This window comes from Brachyhypopomus gauderio, chromosome 12 (genome assembly GCF_052324685.1).
Source record: "Brachyhypopomus gauderio isolate BG-103 chromosome 12, BGAUD_0.2, whole genome shotgun sequence".
Classification (NCBI taxonomy): Eukaryota; Metazoa; Chordata; class Actinopteri; order Gymnotiformes; family Hypopomidae; genus Brachyhypopomus; species Brachyhypopomus gauderio.
Window position 1 is genome coordinate 9,309,873 of NC_135222.1, and position 21,967 is coordinate 9,331,839.

Sequence of the window (21,967 nt, forward strand, 5' to 3'; positions counted from 1 at the left end):
AGAAAGGGGTATTCTTGTCTCCTTAGCTGAAAAGTCAAAACAAAGGAAACTCAACTCAAAGCAGAGGAAAAGAGGAGAGGAAAGGAGAAGAGAGGAGAGTAAAAGAGAGAGAAGAGGAGAAGAGGAAAGGAGAGAGAAGATAAGAGGAGAGAAGAGGTCAGGAGAGGAGAACAGGAGTGGAGAGGATGGGAGGAGAGGAAAGGAGAGGAGAAGAGAGGAGAGGAGAACATAAGGGGAGGAGGGGAGGGGAGAGGAGAACAAAGGAGAGGAGGGGGGAGGAGAGGAAAGGAGAGGAGAACAGAGGAGAGGAGAGATGTTAAAAGAGATGATGCATGCCATGTGATGAATATGACACAAATATAATATATATATATTTGTGAATATAACACAAAGTGAAAAAAACCCAGATATTTCACTTTTTTCTCTCTGTGTAATATGGTGGTAACACTAACAGTGAAAGTGTGTAAATTTCAGCAAAATTTCTGTCTTCTCTCATTCATTTTCCCATCACATCAACAGTCAAAAGAAGAAATGTTTGTTACAGAAGAGGAGTCCTTCAGAATACAAATGGCTAAATTAAACGTCTGGAGGCAGACCAATAGGAAAGTGTTAGATAAAATCTCTTTAAATTAGTTTTCAGAACAGTCTGAATACAAATTACTTCTAATGAGGTAATGTGCTCTTTAGTTAATGTACTCTTTGTGGAGACAGAGAGTACCTCAAAGAAACTCAAAGAAATAAAAACATCACTGAGTTGAACCGGTAGTCATCATCACTCGGGTCACTGTACAAACAACATTGATTTTAATAAGAATATACTGCATCTCACACATTCTGCAACTGATCTGTCACAAGGTGCACCTCTGTCATCTCAAGAATACAACGTTGTGTGACAGGCTGCCTCTCTGGTCCCCGGTGTGTTTGCTGACGTTCGGCGCCAAACACCAGCCCATTAACGGCGGTGTCGCGGAGACAAATATACCCACGCTGCCGGGGTGCACGCCGCGTGCCGTTTTTGGCAGGAACCATTTCCAGTTTTTTTTCTGGATGCTGCAATCAGCACCTCAGTGAACCTGTGATATGCACAAGATGAACCAGAGACCGGAAGGATGGGAACATCAAAATGTCCAGAAATAACATTTTCACTTACTGATTGTAATAGATGAAAATATAGATTTAATTGCCAGAATACCCATAACCCTCATTATTCTCATCTTCTGTCTTGTCTGAAGTCCAAGATATAACTTAAAGTCCTGAAACAGTAAACTAAGAGAAATGTGCCATAACTCAGTTTTACAGCTGTGCTGTTATTCTACCAGTGATTGTTCAGTCATATATCTGCAAACATGAATCAATGTTAGCCCATTAATAATAAATCAACCTGAGGTTTTATTTGCACAACAACACAGAATATAACACTAAGGGTTTCACTGGAAGACTGTGGGGCAGATGGATTATTAATTAAACAGCAAACCTGAAAGCATCAGTTCTGCTCTGGGACAGGCAACACCAGCTTATATAATGGCTGATGGTAGGATTCTTCCTTTGCCTGTAAGAGTGGTAACGGATATGATTCAGGACAACCCAAAATCATTTCTTGCACTTGCTGTGTTTGTACAACTATGAATAATTGTAGGCTCTGGCTTTTAATTACCAGGCATCCTTGCTTGAACTTTTCCTGCGTCCCAATAACAACTGTGGCTTAAGTTAAACATTGCTTAAGTAAACCTTGTTTTGAAGGCAGCTGAACATAAAATCCTTGTCGTGCGTCATAATTCCACAACACTGAATCCTGTTTTAAGGCAGAAAACCCAGAAAGGCGTGAGTGACGAGCCACGGTGCACAGACCCAGAGCGTGTGAAGACAGGATCTCCTCACCGGCAGTGCAGACATGAAGGCGGGCCAAGGAGTGATGGGATGCCACGGTGATGAGATGAGAGGAACGGAGTGTCCTACCTGATCTTACATCCCATGCGGGGAAAGTAGGAGACAGGGCATCCCTGCACAACGCTGCTCGGCGACGAGGATCAGGAGCGCTTAGCAACTGCTGCAGAATCCAGCTCCCGGTCTTACTGCATCAGCTACGGAGAGATGGAGCACGCGTGTGAGCGTGGATGTGTGTGAGAGCGAGAAGGAGTGCGTGGGTGAGTCTGTGTGTGTGTGTATGAGACAGAGGGTGTGTGTGAGGAGTGGGGGAAGGGAGGGGAGACACACACATGCACACACACACACACACACAAACACACACGCGCGCTAATGGACCAACAGGACCAAAGCAAGCTTATAGTCACACACACACACACACGCACACACACACACACGCACACACACATCTTTGCAAATGTCGTTTTTACAGTCCCACTGTTAAACATGTTAATGACTTATTGGTTTATTTCGTATATATGCACACCTCATTTATTGCATGTCATTAACAACTAATAATAGCTAATGCAAAAGTATTTCTTCCACTCTCTGTGTCCCAACAGACAGTGTTGCCCATTACCATGGCAACTTCAAAACAAAATGGATCATTGCTGTATATACTGCATATAAGCACTTATAAGCACTTTGGATGAAAGAAGTTATGAAGAAGTTATGAGGAAGTACAGAACTACAGAATATGAACTTTACTGAGACTAATGAGACTTTTACTGATAGGGTGATGTACTATTTTGGGTGTCTAAACACTCCATGGTGCGTTAACACTAGGACAACTGAACTTGGTCACTTAAAATGTTGTAGCTCATCCACCTGAGTGAACATTTTTGGTTGTAGCATTTACTCTTCTCTTCACCAGCCGTTGGAGCTGCTCCACCCAGCCAGACCCGGAGGTGTGTTAGAAAGCAGGAAGACCCCTGGTCAGCAACATCTCTTCCAGGCTCCCCGAAGAGTGTCGCCCAGTTAGCTTTAGCACGCATGCTAACTAGGGCAGGGAGCACAGCAGTGAGCCTGTAGGAGGTGATGATAATGGGGGTGGACATTATCATCCCCCCCCCCACACACTCCTCAGCCTGCTGGTCGCACAGGTGCAGTGCTGTCGGCCACCCATCACCCCTGCCTGAGCGCCCAATAAATATGCCATTTAACAAGGGCAAGCGAGAGGTTTGTGCAAACCCTGCTGTTCTGGATATGAGATCATTTTGTCCATTTCCATCCTCCTGACACAAAGGGTGTCATTGTCCAAGTCTCTATTAGGTAAACACAGAATTCAATAACCCTGTATGGCTCAATTGAAATGCAACATCTCATATCAACATGTGCAAAGTGTTAATCCAGGTGCAACGTCAGAAATAGAACTGTTAGAATGTCCAGTGCGTGCACACCTTGCTAGAGGTTAACATTCGGCACAGTACAAATGGGTTTGGTCACAAACACGCTACCTCATTGCTGAAAGTGAGCACGGAGGGGTTTTTTGTTTCAACCTTGTTATAGAGCAAAGAACAAGCAGCAGTTTAGAAATACGATAGGGATTCATTTGTGCATGTGTTCAATCATCACAACCCTCAGAGCCCGAGACAGCTGTGGAGACAGCAGAGCAACAGAAATAGCAAAGAACCAGCAGGAGGGACAAATCAACTCTTTCTTTGCAGACTTTGTGGAGAGTGCATCACCTTAAAGCAAAGCCTAGTGCAGTGAAAATGGTTTCACATCTAAGCCGCCTTCAAAGATGGTGAAAGCAGCACTAGATTTTCTTGCCTACATCTGCCAGATTTAACCTCAGAGGGAATCTATGGCCTTACTACAATCCCACTACAATCCCCCTGTCTAAATGTCTCTCCAAAGTTTTATTTACCATTCTGTTTTCTATTTACCCATTTGTGCACATGCAAAAGAACCCATGGGCAGGGAGGGCCTCCTGATTGGTTGAGGACTGGATTGTATCACAATAGTTGCTGACTGTGGAGTCTGTGACAGCCACAGAACCATTTTTCCTATGCAGCTCTGGATGTTCACGTGTGATAGGTCCGCTATTAATCTGGAGCTTCCTCTGAAAAGATGTCTTCACTTTGCTGTATTATTTTTACTCCTGAAGACTTTAACACTAAAAACAGACGGAGCCTACTGTTAACACAAGCAATATCATGCCTTTGTAAGTTCATAAGTTGTGCTAATTCTGTGGAGTGGGTGACAAAACAAATTACTTTTGCTCATTATTTTGTAAAATCAACATGCGTAACTGTTTTATTGTGATTACCAGAACAGAACAACAACCCATTGATGTGTATGAAATATTTTTATGAGTAAAGAATTTAAGCAAACAAAATCTGTTTTATTTTAAACATACTGTCAATTATCTCTTATCTGTACTTTTTAAATTATCTGTACTACTGATATGCAAACACATTTATGAGCACTTGAATAGTTTCATTAATATTTAATATTTTAATAATCTATGTGAATGGGTATTCCCGTGAACTGAACTTGAATTGAAGACAAATGTCATTTCTAGTTTTCCCAGGTGGATTTCAGTAATACTTCTTCCAATAATTGTTCTCTATTCCAATACTTGGAGAACGGAGAATAGAGAATCTCCACTGGAGAGACCAGTGTTTCTGAACCAGCTGTGTATTTACTTGGGTGAGGTATTTGGCATTACCCAGCATTACAGCATAGTATTACCCAAAGCTTAACATTTCCTGTGAAAATACAACATTCCTTCTCACTCCAGGCAAGCAACAGATGGCTGGAACATTTCTTTACACTAACATCCCATTTGAAAGATTTTCCCTTACAGGAAAACCTCGCCATTTCACATCTTATGCATGTCTCAATTTAATGTTTAGGAAATTGGGGAGATCATATCATGTTGACGAATGGAGGTACTTATTACAGTTTATGCATTTTAAATTGCAGCCTGACTGTCCTTTTTATTCCTGATCATTTATCCAACTGCCCTTAACATAAATGTCTAGCATGAAGCTTTGAAATCTTCTGAACTCTTCCATTCTGTTGGATTGAATGAGAGTTGAAAATAAATACCGCTCTTCCTAATCTAAAAATACACCACTGTTGTAATGTATATAGGCCACTACGGGCAAACATCCAGGTGTTCATGTATTTTTAAGATGTTAGTTAAAACCAGGACAGCGGAAGAAAAAAACACAGAACAACACAAGTTCAGAACCAAGCCAGACCCTCAGAAGCAAAAAGAACCTTGAGTAATGAATTTAGAGGAAGTCTGGTTGTGTTTTATAACCTTTAATAAAGGAAACTGGATGTGATAGACATGTACTTCTGCCCAGAATGCTAATAGTATAGATGAACCTAAATAAAGATCAGGTCAGCTAGCATAAGCATATTTAGCCTACTTGAGGTTAACTTTGCACTCAGCTTTCTTTCAGTATTAGCAACTGTATGTATTTGTGTGAAGTACTCCTTTAATAACAGTAGAAACAAGGATCAATGCAAGTTTGAAGCCAACCTAAGGTTATGCATGTCCTATACCAGCCCATTGTCACCACACATCATAAATTAGTTAACTTTGGCAGCGTTTGCCGCCTGCCATAAATCAGTTACATTGAGCTCTATTGGACCAGAAACTTAATATCGTGCTCCTTAAGCTTATCGCCTTTAATAAGTCCGTTAGCGGCGTTGTGTTGAAAAATGTTTCAGACTCATTAGATGAATACAACCTAACGGATGAGGCAATGGATGTTGGTGCTGCATCTCCAAATTGCCAGCTGTAAAAAACAAAAGTTTGCCCGACCATACAGAAATCTCAGTATTGTATGAAGTCTGCCAACCAAAGTCTCTTCTCTAAAATCATGTCCTGTTAAGCCTGTTTAAGTTAACTACATGTGAAAAGCAGCTCAGAGAAATGCGCTTGCAGTAAGAGGTACTGCATACGGAGCAGTGAGCTGTGACATGAGTCGTAGGTTTTCTATACAATATGCAAAAATGAAAAGAAACTCCTCTTCATCTCTGGGCTGCAGCTCGTGTGTCATGTTAAATCGTGTTACGCCATGTGACGAGACACGTGACTGACTGGGAGCCAGCTCTGACTTTTAACATGCTGGAGAAAATGTTTACTGCACGATAACATATAACATATAACATATAAACTATATCTGTCACGTAAAGGGCAGCAGAGACGTATGGGGAAATTGAAGTCTGTGGATTATCCAGATTCGGGCGATATAAAGTAAGCAAGGCAAACCACTGCAAGCATGTAGCTCTCTCTCCATTCTAAATAGTGGTGGTAGTCATGCGAACATTTAAGACATCTGGTTTCAGTGGGTTTGGGGTTTTTCTTCGGCAGAAACTCTTCCTCTGATGTGGCCGAAGACGTGGAGCTAGATGCTCCATTCAACGTACTGAAAGTAGTTGAAAAACAGATTCCGACAGCCTTCAGATTCCTTGTGATTTTCTCCACTGGGGTGTTTTCGTGAAATACGTCGGGCTTACAAAGTGGCACTATACAGATCTGAAACCTCAGCTCCCTCCATCTGTGTTGGACTTGATGCCCTTGGTCTTCATTTTACTAGTAAAAGCTGGGATGACTTGTCTTATGACGGGCAGAATCCCTAAAGAGAACCTTGTAAATACTAAAGTAGTTGGGTTACACTAGGCTATTATTCAGACTTACATAATCATAGTCTGTTCGTGATAACTTTATGATATAAAGTTAGAGTTTTGCTCTTTTTTCCACATATTTAAATTACATATCCTAAAAAAGTTCTATTTCTTAAAACAATATTAGAGCGTATAACTAATAATAACTTAACTTAATAACTGTTTAATGTAGGTTAATTAACACAGTCCTGGAAAAAGAGCAGTATTGTGTAAAATTGTAAAGGATACTCTTTAACCGACGGTCCACACACGCACATCTGCTCGCTCCTCTTTGGCGATGTGCAATTTTGCAATTTGGACTTGAGGTTAGAAGCGCATTAATTAATTCCAGCGAAGTCTCGCGTTGTTCAACGTTACCTTTCAGACATCTTGCATTTTTCAGTCTGAACGCAGAACTGGTTCCGTGCGCCAGCAGAAACGGGAGTAAAAACATCCGCCGTCGTCCGAACGTTCGCCAGATTCGTCGGCGGCCGAATGCGCGCGAGTGTCCCGTAGGCCGCGGAACCGGGTTCACGTGCCAGATCCGCGAGCGCACCGTCCTCTCCCCGCTGTCCAGCATCGTGCGTCATTCTCGTTTCTGCATTTTTGTTTTTGCATCGAGGCAATATGGCAACACCCGCCGCCGTTAATCCGTCGGGTAAGTCCCGTTTTTTACAATAATGTTGTGAAATACAGACTCGCTCGGGGGGATGTGGGTCGCGTTCACGTATCATGTTTTTGTTTTTATTTGCGTTAACAAAAGAAACTAAACGTGGAGCGTCGGCCGACGTCCGGCACCCCCTTCCCCCCACGCAGCCTCCACACAACCCACTACGGATGTTTTAGGCTTAAACATGTTTTGCGCTGCTTGTTTTGTTGCGCCGTATCATAATTAGACAACAGTGTTGACCGCATTCGTGGGCAGTGCTCATATCTATCTCGCCGACGCTCAAACGACCTTAATTCGGGGATCGCTTTTCACTAATGCAAATTAGATGCAGAATATATTTGCCCCAAGGCGGCAGCTACGTGCTTTGATTCCCCCCGTGCGGAGCTGAACGCTTCAACGTTAGCCAGTGTTTGTGTTTATTCGTGCAGAGATCCCAAACCTCGGTGTTAATGCACACGACAGGGACCGGGGTTTGGTTCTTGTTGCCTGTTGATCCCATCTTTAGCCCATCTAGAAGATCTCGGCTGTGTTCCCCGCTAAGCCCGCGGGCTCATGGGAGCGACGGCACGAACCGATCCGAGCGGCTCGTTCACTGGAGCTGTTGCGGCCTGCGCCACATTAGTTGCGCAATGTTGTTTTTGTAAACCATGGGGGCAAGAACATATCTAGGCGTTGTTATTTTAATAGAGGGGAACAAGTTAAGTAGGTAGAACGGCTTAAATGTGCCACAGTTCGTACATGTCTCCTTCAGGTTAAATAACAGGCATGTTTACTGATTAGATTCAATCACGTCAACTACAGCAAACACTGATACAACAGCCTACTTCTTGCACAGCACACAGCTAAAACTAGTTGTACGAATGTTTTCTCAAGGTGTGTTTTTGGTGTTCTCTGCGAGAGAAGTGTATTTTTTTTTTGTTTCTGAAATGTTTTTTGTTGTTATTGTTTCTTAGTACAAGTAACAGGTTAGATTTAATTTTCTTGCTCCATGTAATTTAAAGTGCCCCCGAGTGTCAAACCACCTAATTCATACCACAGGGCTGCCTTAATCGGCTAATGACACAGGCTTTTGAGGGCTGCAAAAAAGTTCCTTGGATAATGTACAGAGAGGTGTGCTGGTACTGAAACTTTTTTCCCTCTTATGAAATATAAATGCGTAATAAAACAGTAATAATAATTGTAATATGTAATATATCTTTTGTTTGTCTGTTTTTATTGCGTTTACTGATTCAAACATGAACACACAGCTTCCCCTGCCTCTGCGTGCCTACACTGTTGGCATATGCCATGGTGGTCACGATCATGGAGGCGTCTGGGGTTCTATTTTAGTCAAAAAGAGTAGTTCAGGGGAGACATTATGGTCTGGAAAAAAACTTCTCAAGCTATGAAATCGAGATCCAGACATCTCTGAAGCATTTGACTTAAGTGTATTATGTTTATGCTGATTTGAGGCTACAATAAAAGAGAATAGTGATACACCTCTTCTACTGATTCCATTGCTTCAAGGTTGGTAGCAAAAATATTTGTTGAGGGTTGTCCTCAAAATATTAATGTGATATCATCAGTTCTTATGAATACTAATTGTTGAAGTTATTTTTTTTTATTGTTTTTGTGTGATGTATTGATTTTTGTCCTAGGTGGGTTGCTTCTTCTTTTTTATCACTGTGGTTCACAAATTATACAACCACAGTCTAACACTCCTGAGATATAAGCCCTAAGATTTTTTAAAATTGAAATATCTTGATTCGCTTTATTTACTGTATTGATCTATATAAATTGAAAGGAGAAATTTTAAAAGGATCAATATTGATCAATATATCCTTGGAAAAATTATAATTATTCTTATACCCTGAAGAATAACAACATAATGCTGTTTACATTAAAGCAGCAATTTAATTATGTGGGTTGTAATCCTAAGTATATGTATGTACACCATACACTTGTGCCCAGATTTTCAGTCTTAGCATTTCAGTCTTCTGAAACATTTTTGCTTTATAAAAGACTCGGGAGAGAAGGTCGCGTGTAGCCAGAGGGGGACTCATTAGTTGAAGGCTGACCATGAACCAGAGAGAGTATACCAAGCAGAACATAACAGACCCTTAGCGTTTTTGTTTAGCCGGATGATATTAATGAAAAATGTCATAGAATGGTTTCATTAGACATAACACAGAACGTGACTCATTACTTAAAAAAAAAATGCCGCGACCATGAGTTATTTTCCGTTTTCCCTGTTTTGCTGAGAACTCTTAGCGCCTGCTAGAAGTGTTAGCAGTGTGCGCGGGTGACTCCCTGTTCTCCCATTGGACAGGTTTTTTTTTCCTCCCTCGCGTGCCCATTAGAAATGCAAATGAGGTAAGATGAATAAAGAAGGGGAGCGTTATTAGCACCTGGTCGAGCCTCGGAGCTGCCAAGCACGATTTAGAATGCAGCAGAGCATTCTGGGAAGAGTCAGCTGTCAGGAGCGGGACTGAAGGACACTTTGTTTAGTAATCCGTAATAAGCTGGTGTTTGCTTAGCCGGAACAGGCCGCGGTCCTGCGCCCTCGTTTCTCAGCACACACAGACGTCTGGAGCGCTGAGCGGGTCGCGTTCCGGTGCTCTTTCCGATAAGGTGCTGAACGCGGGGCACTTTTGTTACGGAGATTGTACGCGTTATTGATTAGCCGCTGTTTGCCGAGCGTCTGTGTTTGGGGAGCTTTCTTTGCGAGCTCTGTAATGAAAGGAGCGGGTCACGGCGGGAGCGTCAGCCAAAGGCCTCCGCCTGGCTCTTATTGCACTCGCCGTAATTCCGGAAACTCACCTTAAGCAGTCTGAGGTTGTGGCTTCACTCACTTTGTGTCGGCCAGTTTCTGCCGGCAGGACCATGTTTGGCTGGAGGTCTTTTGGTAGTGCCTTACACAAGACGCAGCAGTAAAAACCATCCCAGTGCTGCACAGCCACGATACTGGTGTGTAAAGAACACCCAATTCATGTCAGTCAGCAGTGGGACTGTGATCAGAAACTGACCAGTGATGACTGAAATGTGATAACGTAGACACACGGTGTAATTACACATATACACATGTATGAACAGAGCAGTGTTTCCTGTAGACTTCATGTACAGACTGTGGTGTGACCACTGAGTGTAGGGTAGGTGTTTCTGAAACGTAGGCGGTGAATACTTTTGTAAAAGATTACACATAGCACTTCACATGAAGTTTCTTTAACATTATTCCTGGCGGTAGTTTACATTGTGGCAAATGCCCAAGCATTGAGAGGTTCTGTTGCCATAGTTGCCATTCACACCCATGAAACGTATCCTTCTGCCTGTCCTGTCGTGTCACTTTGTACGATTTGGTGACCTGTCCTGCTTTTACTTGCTATGCTGTCCTCAAGTGTTCACCATATCCTCTACCCACAGGGCAAACTGAAGTCTGTTATTTTGTTAATTACATTGTTAATGTAATTTATGGTGTAGTAATGCTGATAATGTTTAGTTGAGGTTAGCTAATGCTGTAAATAGTGTTGGCACACTAATGTAAAGTGTTATCAGGTCGTCTGAGTTTGGCCCGTTTCACCTGAGGGTTCTGTGGAGACAGACCTAAGTTGGGCATGGACCATTAATGACTGAATTATTAACATTGATTTGTTTGCTTGTGTGTTTTGGTGAGTTCTTGTCATGAAGCCAAGGCTCTATTGGGTTCCCCTTGGTGGAGGCACACGTTTCTTAATGGGGAAGGTTAACGGAATATGCTTTTAATTAAAAAAGCAACGCGTCCAAGTAGCTGTCTCCGCCTACAGTCTGCAGTTATTAGCAGGGCACGGGGCGCTCTGGAGACCATGTCAGGCGACGGGCAGAACTGTGTGGCATCGGGCACTGAGCTGCGTGTCACGGCGGTGGAATTTTCTCATGCAGCTGTCTAACACTGTCCCAACGGAGGGCGTGTTTCACGCCGCATTTAAAGCAGCAACCCCGAGAAAAAGAGGCTCGCGGGTGGGGGGGGGATGGGGGGGGGTGAGTTTGGGGGCTGAGTGCAGCAAGGGAAGGCCAGCCAGGGTGGGGGAGGAGGGGCACACCGCGGCCACAGAGGCGCGACCCCCAAGCGCACGGGAGAAGCCAGCCACTCCAGCACGCCCTGCAGGGGGCTCGTCGAAGCCCGCGGGGAGCGGGCCGAGCAGGTCGGGCTGGGAGTGAGACATCGGAAACGGCGGTGTGAAAGCGTTCAGCCCCGTTTGTCTCCTTCCTGTCGGTCACAGAGAAGCACCATGCCACGCATCAAATATTAATACCGATCGGAGCGCGTTTAATGTGCATCGGGCTTATCAGTTGCAGGTCACAGGAGGTTTGCGGAGTGCGATGGTTGCACGAGCCTTATCAGTAAGCCCCCGGAAAGTAGTGAAGCCCCCAGGAAAAGTAGCCATGGCTTGGGAGTGTGTGTGGGGGTGGGTGTGTGGAGGGGACGTGGGTGCTGACCAGGGGTTGAGGGATAAGAGCTGGGGGTTAAGATGGGAACCACGTGGGTGTGAACCACCTTGAGCTACTTTTTTAAATGAAAGAACCACTTATCTAAAACAACGAATTTTAATTATCTATTTTTATTTTACCTTTTAATGTTTATAATAGATCACATTTCTTGCAAATGAAATGCATTAAATACTAAAGCAATTTGCATAATTCGCCTCTTAATCTCTCATCTTGTGAATTAATTAATATTAATTACCCTTCATTATCCTCACTGCTATTGAGTAACCGGTGTGAATTATTCACAGCGTTAAATTGAAACTAATATGAAAGATGTGTAGTAACAGGAGTGAAGAATGAGAATCAGTTTTGGAGCCACTTTGTCAGAACTGCGCGTTAATCAAACGGGCCCGAGTAGACGAGGACCTGGCAACCCCGGCCACACTTTACCTGCGACAGAAGAGTGTGCAGTTAATTCGCTGGAATGTCTCTTCTCTTTCGCTTTTAGTGTCAGCGAGGGTGTGTGCTACAACTACCGCCATATGATGTCTTCATTCTTCCTGTCTCCTGTATCTCCTTCTCTGTCTTTTGGGACCAGGTCTTCATCAGACGAGCAGATTCGCTGCTGTCTAGCTAATAAATCACAAAGACCGTTGGAGGGTTTTCTCATGCCACACCATGCGCCATGCAGTATAGGGATTTGATCAGAAATCTCTGAGCAGCATGACTTAGGGAACATTTTAGCGAACTGTACTCCATTCCGAATGCGAAGCACATTTTCTCTGTGTCCTTTTATCCTTGGTGTTTAACTAACGCATGACGTTCATGATTTTGCTGTGTAGATTTGGGATTGGTAACAGGTGCAGCTCCAGTAGCAGCTGCAGTGGTTGTAGACTCCCGTACCGCCTCACGCGCCATCTCACTTACAACACACAAACACAAACAAACAGATGCATCATGGGAATAAGAAAGTGTGGGAAAAACTCCCTACACATTGCTGTGGAATGTTTTAGTGTTTCGTGCCTCTCTGGTTGTTTGTTTTTGTCTGTGTGTGTATATATATGTGTGTGTGTGTGTTTGTGTGTGTGTGGTGTGTGTGCGCGTGTGTGTAAACCTCTGTAAGGTGCCTGGGACAACTGGCAGGTTTCTTTCTTTTTCATTCAGTCGTTTTTGTGGTTGGTTTGCAGAGATGGGCACAGATCTGCCCGGCCCCGTGAGCATGGCGGGCGCCGTGGTGGGTGCGGGCCAGGTGAGGATGGCGGGCACCATGCCGGGCCGCGGGGGCAAGAGGAGGTCGGCAGGGTGAGTACCGTCTCTCTCGCAGCCAACACATCAGGGCACGAAGGGTGTGTGTGAGCGCTGGTGATGACGTGGGGCTGCACGCTTGATTCTAATATAATATAATGTCAATAATGTGAATTACATTGATAACCTCCTTATCTGACTCTAAATCAATCCGCTGGCGTCTAAGACGTTTCTTAATCCCCAGTGGTGCGCAGGTTTTATTTTAATCCCGCGGCCTTGTTCTGTATGAATGTTGATTACTTCTCCATCTCATGTCACGCATAAATAAATGCAGAACCCACGAGTGTCTGCAGGGCTAAAATCAGCCTGACGAGGGTGGGGACAGGGGCGGGGATGGGGCGGGGACAGGGGCGGGGACAGGGGCGGGGACAGGGATGGGGCGGGGACAGGGGCGGGGACAGGGATGGGGCGGGGACAGGGATGGGGCGGGGACAGGGATGGGGCGGGGACAGGGGCGGGGACGGGGACGTGCTGAGTCCAGTATAGGGGACTGTAGACTGCTGTTATCTTCAAGACCTCCTTCTATGTGCTTTTAGAAGTATTCTTCCGCTGGATTGAACAGCCACTGGTTGTCAGGCAGCACGCACAGATCTTGCCTGCACAAACTCCGCCTCTGTTTCCTTTGATGTTTCGAGCTCGGCATTCCGCTCCCAAGATCAGAAACACTCGCATGAGATTTAAATTAATTTTTAGCCTGTGTTTGCAAAGAAGCACAGAACCAGGACGGCTGACCCAGGATCAGGGAGCCACGTGTTCGTACTGAGCTCCATCTCAAGACACTATAAAGCAGAACAGGCCTGTGACCATCACTTGTGTCCTTTCATGCGTGACTCTGTAATGCCACTTCAGCCGTAACACCAGCGAGACTGATTTAGAATGCTTTACTCGGAACTGGAACTGCAGTATGTCGGCGGTGGATGTTGATATAGTATAAGTCTTGCCATTTTTGTGTTTTATGTAGTTATTGTATTATGTCAGTTATCATATGTCACATGTATGCACTTCAAAGACAACGAGCCTTTAAAAATATGAGCAGAAAATCGGCTGGCGTAAAAAAAAATGTCAAGAAGCTCAACCCTTTTACATTTACATGAATATTTACAGTAAATTACGTCCTTGCTGCTGGCTTTTAGAAGTGTGAAATGTGAAGATTCATTTGAAGAATCCATCTAAATTGTTCTTTTTATCTACGCACTACGCACGGATTGAAGTGGGAGATTGAACAGCGTTATGGTGCCTGGCCCCCTTTTACTCCACCTGATTGGACAGCGGGGGGAAAGACTACAGGTGGAAACATAATTAATAACAGTGCCTCCAGATGCTCACACTTACATTCACATCACTGCGTTGTTTAAGAAGTTGTATATTTTTCCCAATTTGGCAGAGTCAGAGTGAATTGCTTACACGTTATTCTGGATTATTAAGTTACTGAGGTTGCTTTCACGAGACAGAAGGGAGAGTTTCCTTTGCTTTCTGTGATTTAGCTCATGTAAACATGACCACATGGAGCTCTCGTGGAGTGTTGGAGCTGACGAGGATGGCCATGACGCACGTTGTGTGATGACGCGCTAGACGAAACCCTGGTCTGTTCTGAGAAGCGCAGTGCCAGTCTGATGGAAATCGCTGGTAACTTTTGGGCACGGAGCCCAGAAACTCCTAGTCAGAACCCGGTGTTCAGAACCCCCTGTTGCTCCCTTCGTGACCGATTGATCCGATTGATCCACACCCACACGCGTCATTCACACTCATGCACAGGTCACTTGTGTACCCTCAGGCTGTTTCCACGGACACCACGCGGCTGTGTCGTGACGTTTGTGTTGGCGTTGCTCAGAACAAGGTGTTTAGCACACCCGGGTGTATGTGTGTGCTTGTGTGTGTGCGTGTGTGAGTGTCTAAAAGGAACACAGTGTGTGCCAATGCTAACATGCTGGAGTAGAGGGGAGAACTTGGCTTGACACAGGATGCTGGGAAGCTGTCAGTGGGCATGTGTGCCTGGTGGAAGACACTCTGGCATCAGTGTGTGTGTGTGTGTGTGTGTGTGTGTGTGTGTGTGTGTGTGTGTGTGTGTGTGTGTGTGTGCAGGAGTGCATGTCGCAGGAACATTGTGAACCAGTGGGCTCCAGTGCTGAGCGAACAGTGCTCAGAGGGTTCACACACATGGGTTCACACACATGACCCACACACATGACCCAAGGTCCCTACTGATAACCACGCTTTACACATCCTGTTCATTCATTCCTCTCAATATGCAACACTAAGGCACCAGCTGACCATGACCTAAGCTTCCCATGGGTCATTAGGTCAGGGGTGTTGGGTTAGTGGTGATGTAGGTCTTTCTCTTCTTTTGTAGGATGCTGTGTTCGGGTGTGTTGGGTTAGTGGTGATGTAGGTCTTTCTCTTCTCCTCCAGGATGGTGTTTTGGGGTATGTTGGGTAATGGTGATTTAGGTCTTTCTCTTCTCCTCCAGGATGGTGTGTTGGGGTATGTTGGGTTAATTGTATGTAGGTCTTTCTCTTCTCCAGGGTGGTGTGTTGGAGTGTGTTAGGTTAATGGTGATGTAGGTCTTTTTCTTCTGCAGGATGGTGTGTTGGGGTATGTTGGGTAATAGTGATTTAGGTCTTTCTGTTCTTCTGCAGGAAGGTGTGTTGGGTTAATGGTGATATAGGTCTTTCTCTTCTCCTGCAGGATGGTGTGTTGGGGTATGTTGGGTTAATTGTATGTAGGTCTTTCTGTACTCTTGCAGGATTGTGTGTTGGGTGTTTTGGGTAATAGTCATTTAGGTATTTTTCTTCTCCTGCTGGATGGTGTGTTGGGGTGTGTTGGGTTAATGGTATGTAGGTCTTTCTGTTCTCCTGTAGGATGTTGTGTTGGGGTGTGTTGGGTTAATGGTGATGTAGGTCTTTCTCTTCCCTCTAGGATGTTGTTTTGGTGTGTGTTGGGTTAATGGTGATGTAGGTCTTTCTCTTTCCTCTAGGATGTTGTGTTGGGGTGTGTTGGGTTAATGGTGATGTAGGTCTTTCTCTTTCCTCTAGGATGTTGTTTTGGTGTGTGTTGGGTTAATGGTGATGTAGGTCTTTCTCTTTCCTCTAGGATGTTGTGTTGGGGTGTGTTGGGTTAATGGTGATGTAGGTCTTTCTCTTCCCTCTAGGATGTTGTTTTGGTGTGTGTTGGGTTAATGGTGATGTAGGTCTTTCTCTTCCCTCTAGGATGTTGTTTTGGTGTGTGTTGGGTTAATGGTGATGTAGGTATTTCTCTTTCCTCTAGGATGTTGTGTTGGGGTGTGTTGGGTTAATGGTGATGTAGATTTCTCTTCTCCTGCAGGATGGACTTTGACGATGAAGACGGAGAAGGGCCGAGCAAATTTTCAAGGTTAGAATTTCATCAACCAACATGTTTTCATTTCAAGTATTACAGAGTTGTATCAGTTGTATGCTTGACTCAGTAGAACATCGGTCGGTATTCAAAGTCCCCCAAACCCCACTGTAGCATCACTGTGTCCTGTCATTATTGTTTTGCACTGGCATTTTTTCAACCATTTGATTTGAATTTCTTTAAGTGTTTGAATCTTCGGCATGTGCCATTTTCAGACATTCTCTTACTTTTTTTTTGCTTGCCTCAACCTGTGGTTTTCTTTCAGTCCATGTTCTCTTTAAAGGACCTGTATCCATAATTCCCAATGCTGCGAACAGCAGACAGCCCTGGCTGTAGCGCAGGAGTGGAGACAGTGCCCTCTGATGGCGACTCGAGAAATCGCATCAACATTATGTCTCTGTTAACAGTATAACTGCCATAAACTCAACACAGCTATTGCAATCTTGATAATTCCTATAGGCTCTCATTTTGCTCAGAATATGTAATAAAACAGGACTAATGAGTTTATTAATAAACTTTAAAATGAGTTTAAAGGGCTAATTTGTTGTATTAGTAGTAATGGCTAATTTGTTGTGTTTGTATTAATGGTTATACTGCTTGAAGAAAAAAACTAAATAGTTCTGTAAAGTTAGTTGCTACCTTATTATATGAAATAGGGATACAGTTACTTTAAATTTATACATTTTCTGTTTTTTTTATCATTGATTCATTTACAGTGTCTTCAATCCATGGTTATGTCTTAGACCTGAATTTTCATAAAACCACGTGTGCAGTGTTCAGTCAATGAAGTACTCCTTCTCTTTCTCATCTGCCTCTCTCTGTCTCTCGTAGGTATGATGATGATCAGATACCTGCTGATAAAGAGCGATATGCCAGGTAGGACAGTCTCGCGCTGGTCTCATGGGACAGCCAGGGCTCAGACTAGCCATCCAGAGCAGAGCCCAGGTCAAGCCCCTGGGCTCCTGGCTCGTCCACAGGGAGAGGATGTAACAGACATCAGCTGATGCAAACCCATGCGATCTAACAAACAGGTCGATGAGCTGATGACTAAGTGGTAAACCTAGAGATGGTTTAATTCAGTCTTGTAAAAGCAAAAATAAATAAAACACACCCAGTGAGTCACCTGTTTTACAAAGTTCGGTTCAATTGAACCCAGCAAACAACAGGTCAGTGCTTGACCACATGTGGCGCTAGAGAGCCGCTTCGCGGCTGCACTGACGTTTGTTTGATTGTTTAGATTTGACAACTTCCAGCCGTCATCTCCGAACTCTGCAGTCAAAGAAGAGCATAGAAAACTTTCATTTGCCTGTGTTGGGGAATGGATGGCTGGGCTGGTTGTGGTTATGTGTTTGATTGACACATCACTGCGAACTTCACAAATGACAAGTGGTACAGTGAAATGACGTGGTACTGCTGATTGACGAGAACTTGAATTCAATCATCTCTGCTTTTATCGCTCCAGATTGCAGCTTTATATCGCCTGCGTTTGCATCAATGATCGTCAGGATTTTATTCTTGGATTTTTTAGTTTTCTTCCCGCTGTTTGTTTGACCTCCTTCTCTGACACTTGGCGAGTGCGCCCACTGTGACTCCACACAGCCGCGGTGCCCGTTGGGCTCTTTAACAATCTGCTAGTGTCGTGATCAGCTGAGATCACACTCTAAAGCTCTCCACAGAAGCCCTGATGCACAGGATTTAGAACACCGCTCTCTCCTCCCTGCTGGAGTTTTCAGTTAATTATGTCAATTTGAAGGTTTTCGCACCACTGTGCAGAGGATTCTCTGAGGTAAACAGCAGAGATGGAAAAGAAATCTTTTGGGCTGTAATGCTTAACGAACTTATCCTGCACAGACTTTATATCTAATGAGAGGTGAGACTTGGAGACCACGTGCAAGATAGAGATTACACGAGATTACATGCAGAGTAGCATTTGTGTCTGATCATTGCTGCTTAACGGGTGTGATTTTGTCTGTGTATCCTCAGAAGATTGTAAAGAGATGATCAGGTGCATAAACCTGGTTTCTTGTTGTCTGCATATTACTTTGAATGACAAAATGTGGCCCGAGTGTGTGGGTCCAGCAGTAGGTAGGTCTCCACGCCGCGGTCAAGGCGCCCCGCGCTCAGGCCCCAGCTCTCTGCACGCAGCTCCCCTCCCCATCAACATGCCGTTGGCCCCGCTTCTGAAGCCCCGCCCCTGCGGACTGCTCCCTCCCCCTCCCCCTCCCCCCCCTCCGCAGAGAAAACCACAGCGAGATTGAGCGACGCAGACGTAACAAGATGACACAGTACATCACGGAGCTGTCGGACATGGTGCCCACCTGCAGCGCGCTGGCCCGCAAGCCCGACAAGCTGACCATCTTGCGCATGGCCGTATCGCACATGAAGTCCATGCGGGGCACAGGGAACACGTCCACCGACGGCGCCTACAAGCCCTCCTTCCTCACCGAGCAGGTGGGCGGGACCCCGGGGGGTCAGGGAGGGGCGGGGCAGGGGCTGTACGTGGGAGGGGCCAAGGGAGGCGGTAAAGGCCCGCCGCTCCAGAAAGCCAAGAAATGTGCAATGACTCCGTAGCCCTGATACTCAGACCTGGTCTTTGAAAGCTGGTCTTGGTATTTCCAGAATCATGAATCGTGGTGGACAGACTGCTGGCGTCTGAAAGCAGCAGGAAAAAACTCTGTAACAGTTATGGCGAAATGTAAATCAAACAATTAGTGTAGACAATTGGCAGGAGTCATATGTCAGACTAAATATCAAATAAACATCACTCTACGTCTGTTTCTCGGAAGGCTCATGTTAAAAAGCAATTATTCAAGAGATGTCTTAAACTTGGTGCTACACTCATATTTAACAGCGTGTATATTCAGGTGGGAATAATATACTAAATTAGACACAGGACAGGGCCCTCTGTGGTTCTGGAACAGGTTTAATATTCAAAGTACTCGTCCTGTTAGCAAGATGAGCTGAATTAGACCACAGCCAAATCTGACCATACCTGTAACGCCCCTTCCGCCTCCTCCGGCAGGAACTGAAGCACCTGATTCTAGAGGCGGCCGACGGGTTCCTGTTCGTGGTGGCGGCTGAGACGGGCCGGGTGATCTACGTGTCGGACTCAGTTACGCCCGTGTTGAACCACCCGCAGTCGGAGTGGTTCGGCAGTACCCTGTACGAGCAGGTGCACCCCGACGACGTGGACAAGCTCCGCGAACAACTCAGCACTTCCGAGAATTCCATGACCGGTGAGCATCGGAATGCCGGCCCGCACCTCCTGGGAATGTGACAGGGGACAGTAACGAGTAGGCTAGCTAGGGCTTATCTATACTAATGCTAACTGCCCAGCGCCATCCCTGGGCGTAAGATGCTACAATGCTGCTCTTCTCCTCTCCTTTATCTCTCTTCATTCTTCGTTACAGCTATGTCTTCCTCAACCTCTCTCTTCATTGGCTAACATTGCAGTGATCTCTTCCTCACCCTCTCTCTTCATTGGCTAACATTGCAGCGATCTCTTCCTCACCCTCACTCTTCATTGGCTAACATTACAGTGATCTCTTCCTCACCCTCACTCTTCATTGGCTAACGTTGCAGTGATCTCTTACTCATCCTCACTCTTCATTGGCTAACGTTGCAGTAATCTCTTCCTCACCTAGGCCTGTCACGATAACAAAATTTTCAGAACGATATATTGTCCCAGAAATTATTGCGATAAACGATAATATTGTCATTTTAAAGTGCCATTATAGAATTTTTTCTTGCTTCTGGGCTCCCCAAAGGAGCTTTAAGACAATGTGCCACAATAATAATATAGTAGCATAATAATACAATTACACCAGTTTGCAGTAATGTAATGTATTGTAAAGCTCATGTATGTGGTCATATTTGAGCTTGACCAAATATCTGTAGTGGCATGAGTAAAATGAGGTGTCTTCAATTTCCTTTAAAGGTCCCTTTCAATATTTCCCAGCACGTTAAACTTAATTAAGTTAAATATTTATACATATACTCAAAATAATTCGCTTTTTATCACATTATTTAATGGTTGTTTATTTTCAAAACGCCCAATCTTAACGTCTTCACTTTCTCTCATGTTTCGTCCTGGAATTACAAGAGGCTCGTATTTGTTAACGTAATACAAGAGAACTGTTCAGTCAGACAGATATTTGTTGTGAAACGAACAAATTCCAGCACAAATTCCAGCACTTTTCAAACCTGAAACACAATGCAACATTAAACTTTGTCAGGTAATGTTCCTTCCACTGTTTTTGAGGGGTGTTTCTTTATACTACCACATATCGTTTCGAACAACAACGCTTCCCCCGTTCGCGGAGGTTCGCGGGAGGTGGGCGGAATCGCTCGCTACGGTCACACTCAATAAACAACCACTAAATAATTTGATAAAAAGCTAATTATTTCCAATCATTTCGAGTCCTATTAGCCTCAAATACGTTCTCGCGAGTTAACACATCTCCACCTGTGTGTGTGGAGGCACTGTTATTGACGCATACGCTCTCTGTGTACTGCACTCATTTCCTAACCGGTAGATGTCGCTCTCTGATCACAGATTCCTCTTCCCTTAAGGGGGGAGGGGGTGCAGGAGAGCAGCACTACGTGCCTTTCTGAAATCTAACGTAGTTGCGGTTTATTCTCATGTAAACAAATTTGCGCGGAAACCCAATGGCCAATTATCGACATCAGCAAAAATGATCGCGGTAAAAAAATTATCGTATGATAAGTCGATAATGTAATTATCGCGACAGGCCTATCCTCACCCTCTCTCTTCATTGGCTAACACTACAGCCATTTCTTCCTCTACGTCACCCTCAGCAATGGCTAAAGCCTGGAAATGTTATATTGTGTTTTGATGCCACTTTTACACAGAGATGAGGGCTGTTCACCTGCAGCAGTGTGTTTAGGAGAGACAGAGACAGAATGCAGGATTAGCTGTGGCTGATGGAATCAGAGTGCCAAGAAGAACTCTATGTGAAATGAAATATATCTAGATAAATGATGAAATCAGTGTGTGGAGAGAAACCAGGGTATGGGAAACAGAGTTTGAGCGAGTGCAAGGGTATCAGGTTGGTCTGAGAAGTTAATTTGCAAACCTACATTTCAAATATTTGTATATTATTCAATTTCACATGACCTGTTTACTTATCTGTTTATGATACCTGTTTTATTTCTGTGATCTTTTTATTGCCTGAGAATATGAAAGCTGAGGAGTGTGTGAATGCATAAGACCTTCTGGCTGTGTCAGGTGTTTCAGTCTCTGTAGGCAGGTGCTCCTTCATAAAGGATACGAAGCACACAGTTGATCACTAGGGGGCACTATCAGCACACGAGAGCCTGCATCCTCCTGTCACACTGTCCTCTTGTCTCTGGACGCCTGACAACATTCCAGCTCTTCCACTACGGCATGTCTTCCACTTCCTGGAAACACTTCGACATGCTAACGAAGTCAGGCTAACGTGACAAACGAACAAGAAAGTACAGCCAGTTGACATTACACATATGTGATCATGCTAACGAGATACGCTGGTTTAGATCTGCACTAGCACCACTCGTGTTTGTGATAGAAATTGTCTCTTAAGAGAAAAGTGTTTTAACCATTCCAGAGGGAGGATGTTTTTTGGAAAT

At 44.5% G+C, this 21,967-nt stretch overlaps 2 protein-coding genes across 8 annotated transcripts in view; one reads left to right on the forward strand and one right to left on the reverse strand.

Annotated features, from left to right (window-relative positions):
• Positions 1-2,423, reverse strand: part of ctxnd1 (cortexin domain containing 1) — a 14,829-nt gene extending 12,406 nt beyond the window's left edge. The window contains exon 1 of one of the 2 annotated variants that reach the window (XM_077023023.1): positions 1,957-2,423. The gene's annotated coding sequence lies outside the window, so the exon portion shown is untranslated. The remainder of the gene's footprint in view (positions 1-1,956) is intronic. The other variant, XM_077023021.1, reaches the window with a different exon arrangement.
• A 4,431-nt stretch (positions 2,424-6,854) lies between these two features.
• The window catches only part of arnt2 (aryl-hydrocarbon receptor nuclear translocator 2), a 57,339-nt gene continuing 42,226 nt past the window's right edge, over positions 6,855-21,967 (forward strand). Inside the window, exons 1-6 of one of the 6 annotated variants that reach the window (XM_077023016.1) lie at positions 6,855-7,210; positions 12,850-12,964; positions 16,289-16,336; positions 17,171-17,215; positions 18,577-18,790; positions 19,362-19,575. In XM_077023016.1, the coding sequence (XP_076879131.1) occupies positions 7,180-7,210; positions 12,850-12,964; positions 16,289-16,336; positions 17,171-17,215; positions 18,577-18,790; positions 19,362-19,575 (667 nt within the window). In that variant the 5' untranslated portion in view covers positions 6,855-7,179. The remainder of the gene's footprint in view (positions 7,211-12,849; positions 12,965-16,288; positions 16,337-17,170; positions 17,216-18,576; positions 18,791-19,361; positions 19,576-21,967) is intronic. The other 5 variants (XM_077023017.1, XM_077023015.1, XM_077023019.1 and 2 more) reach the window with 5 other exon arrangements.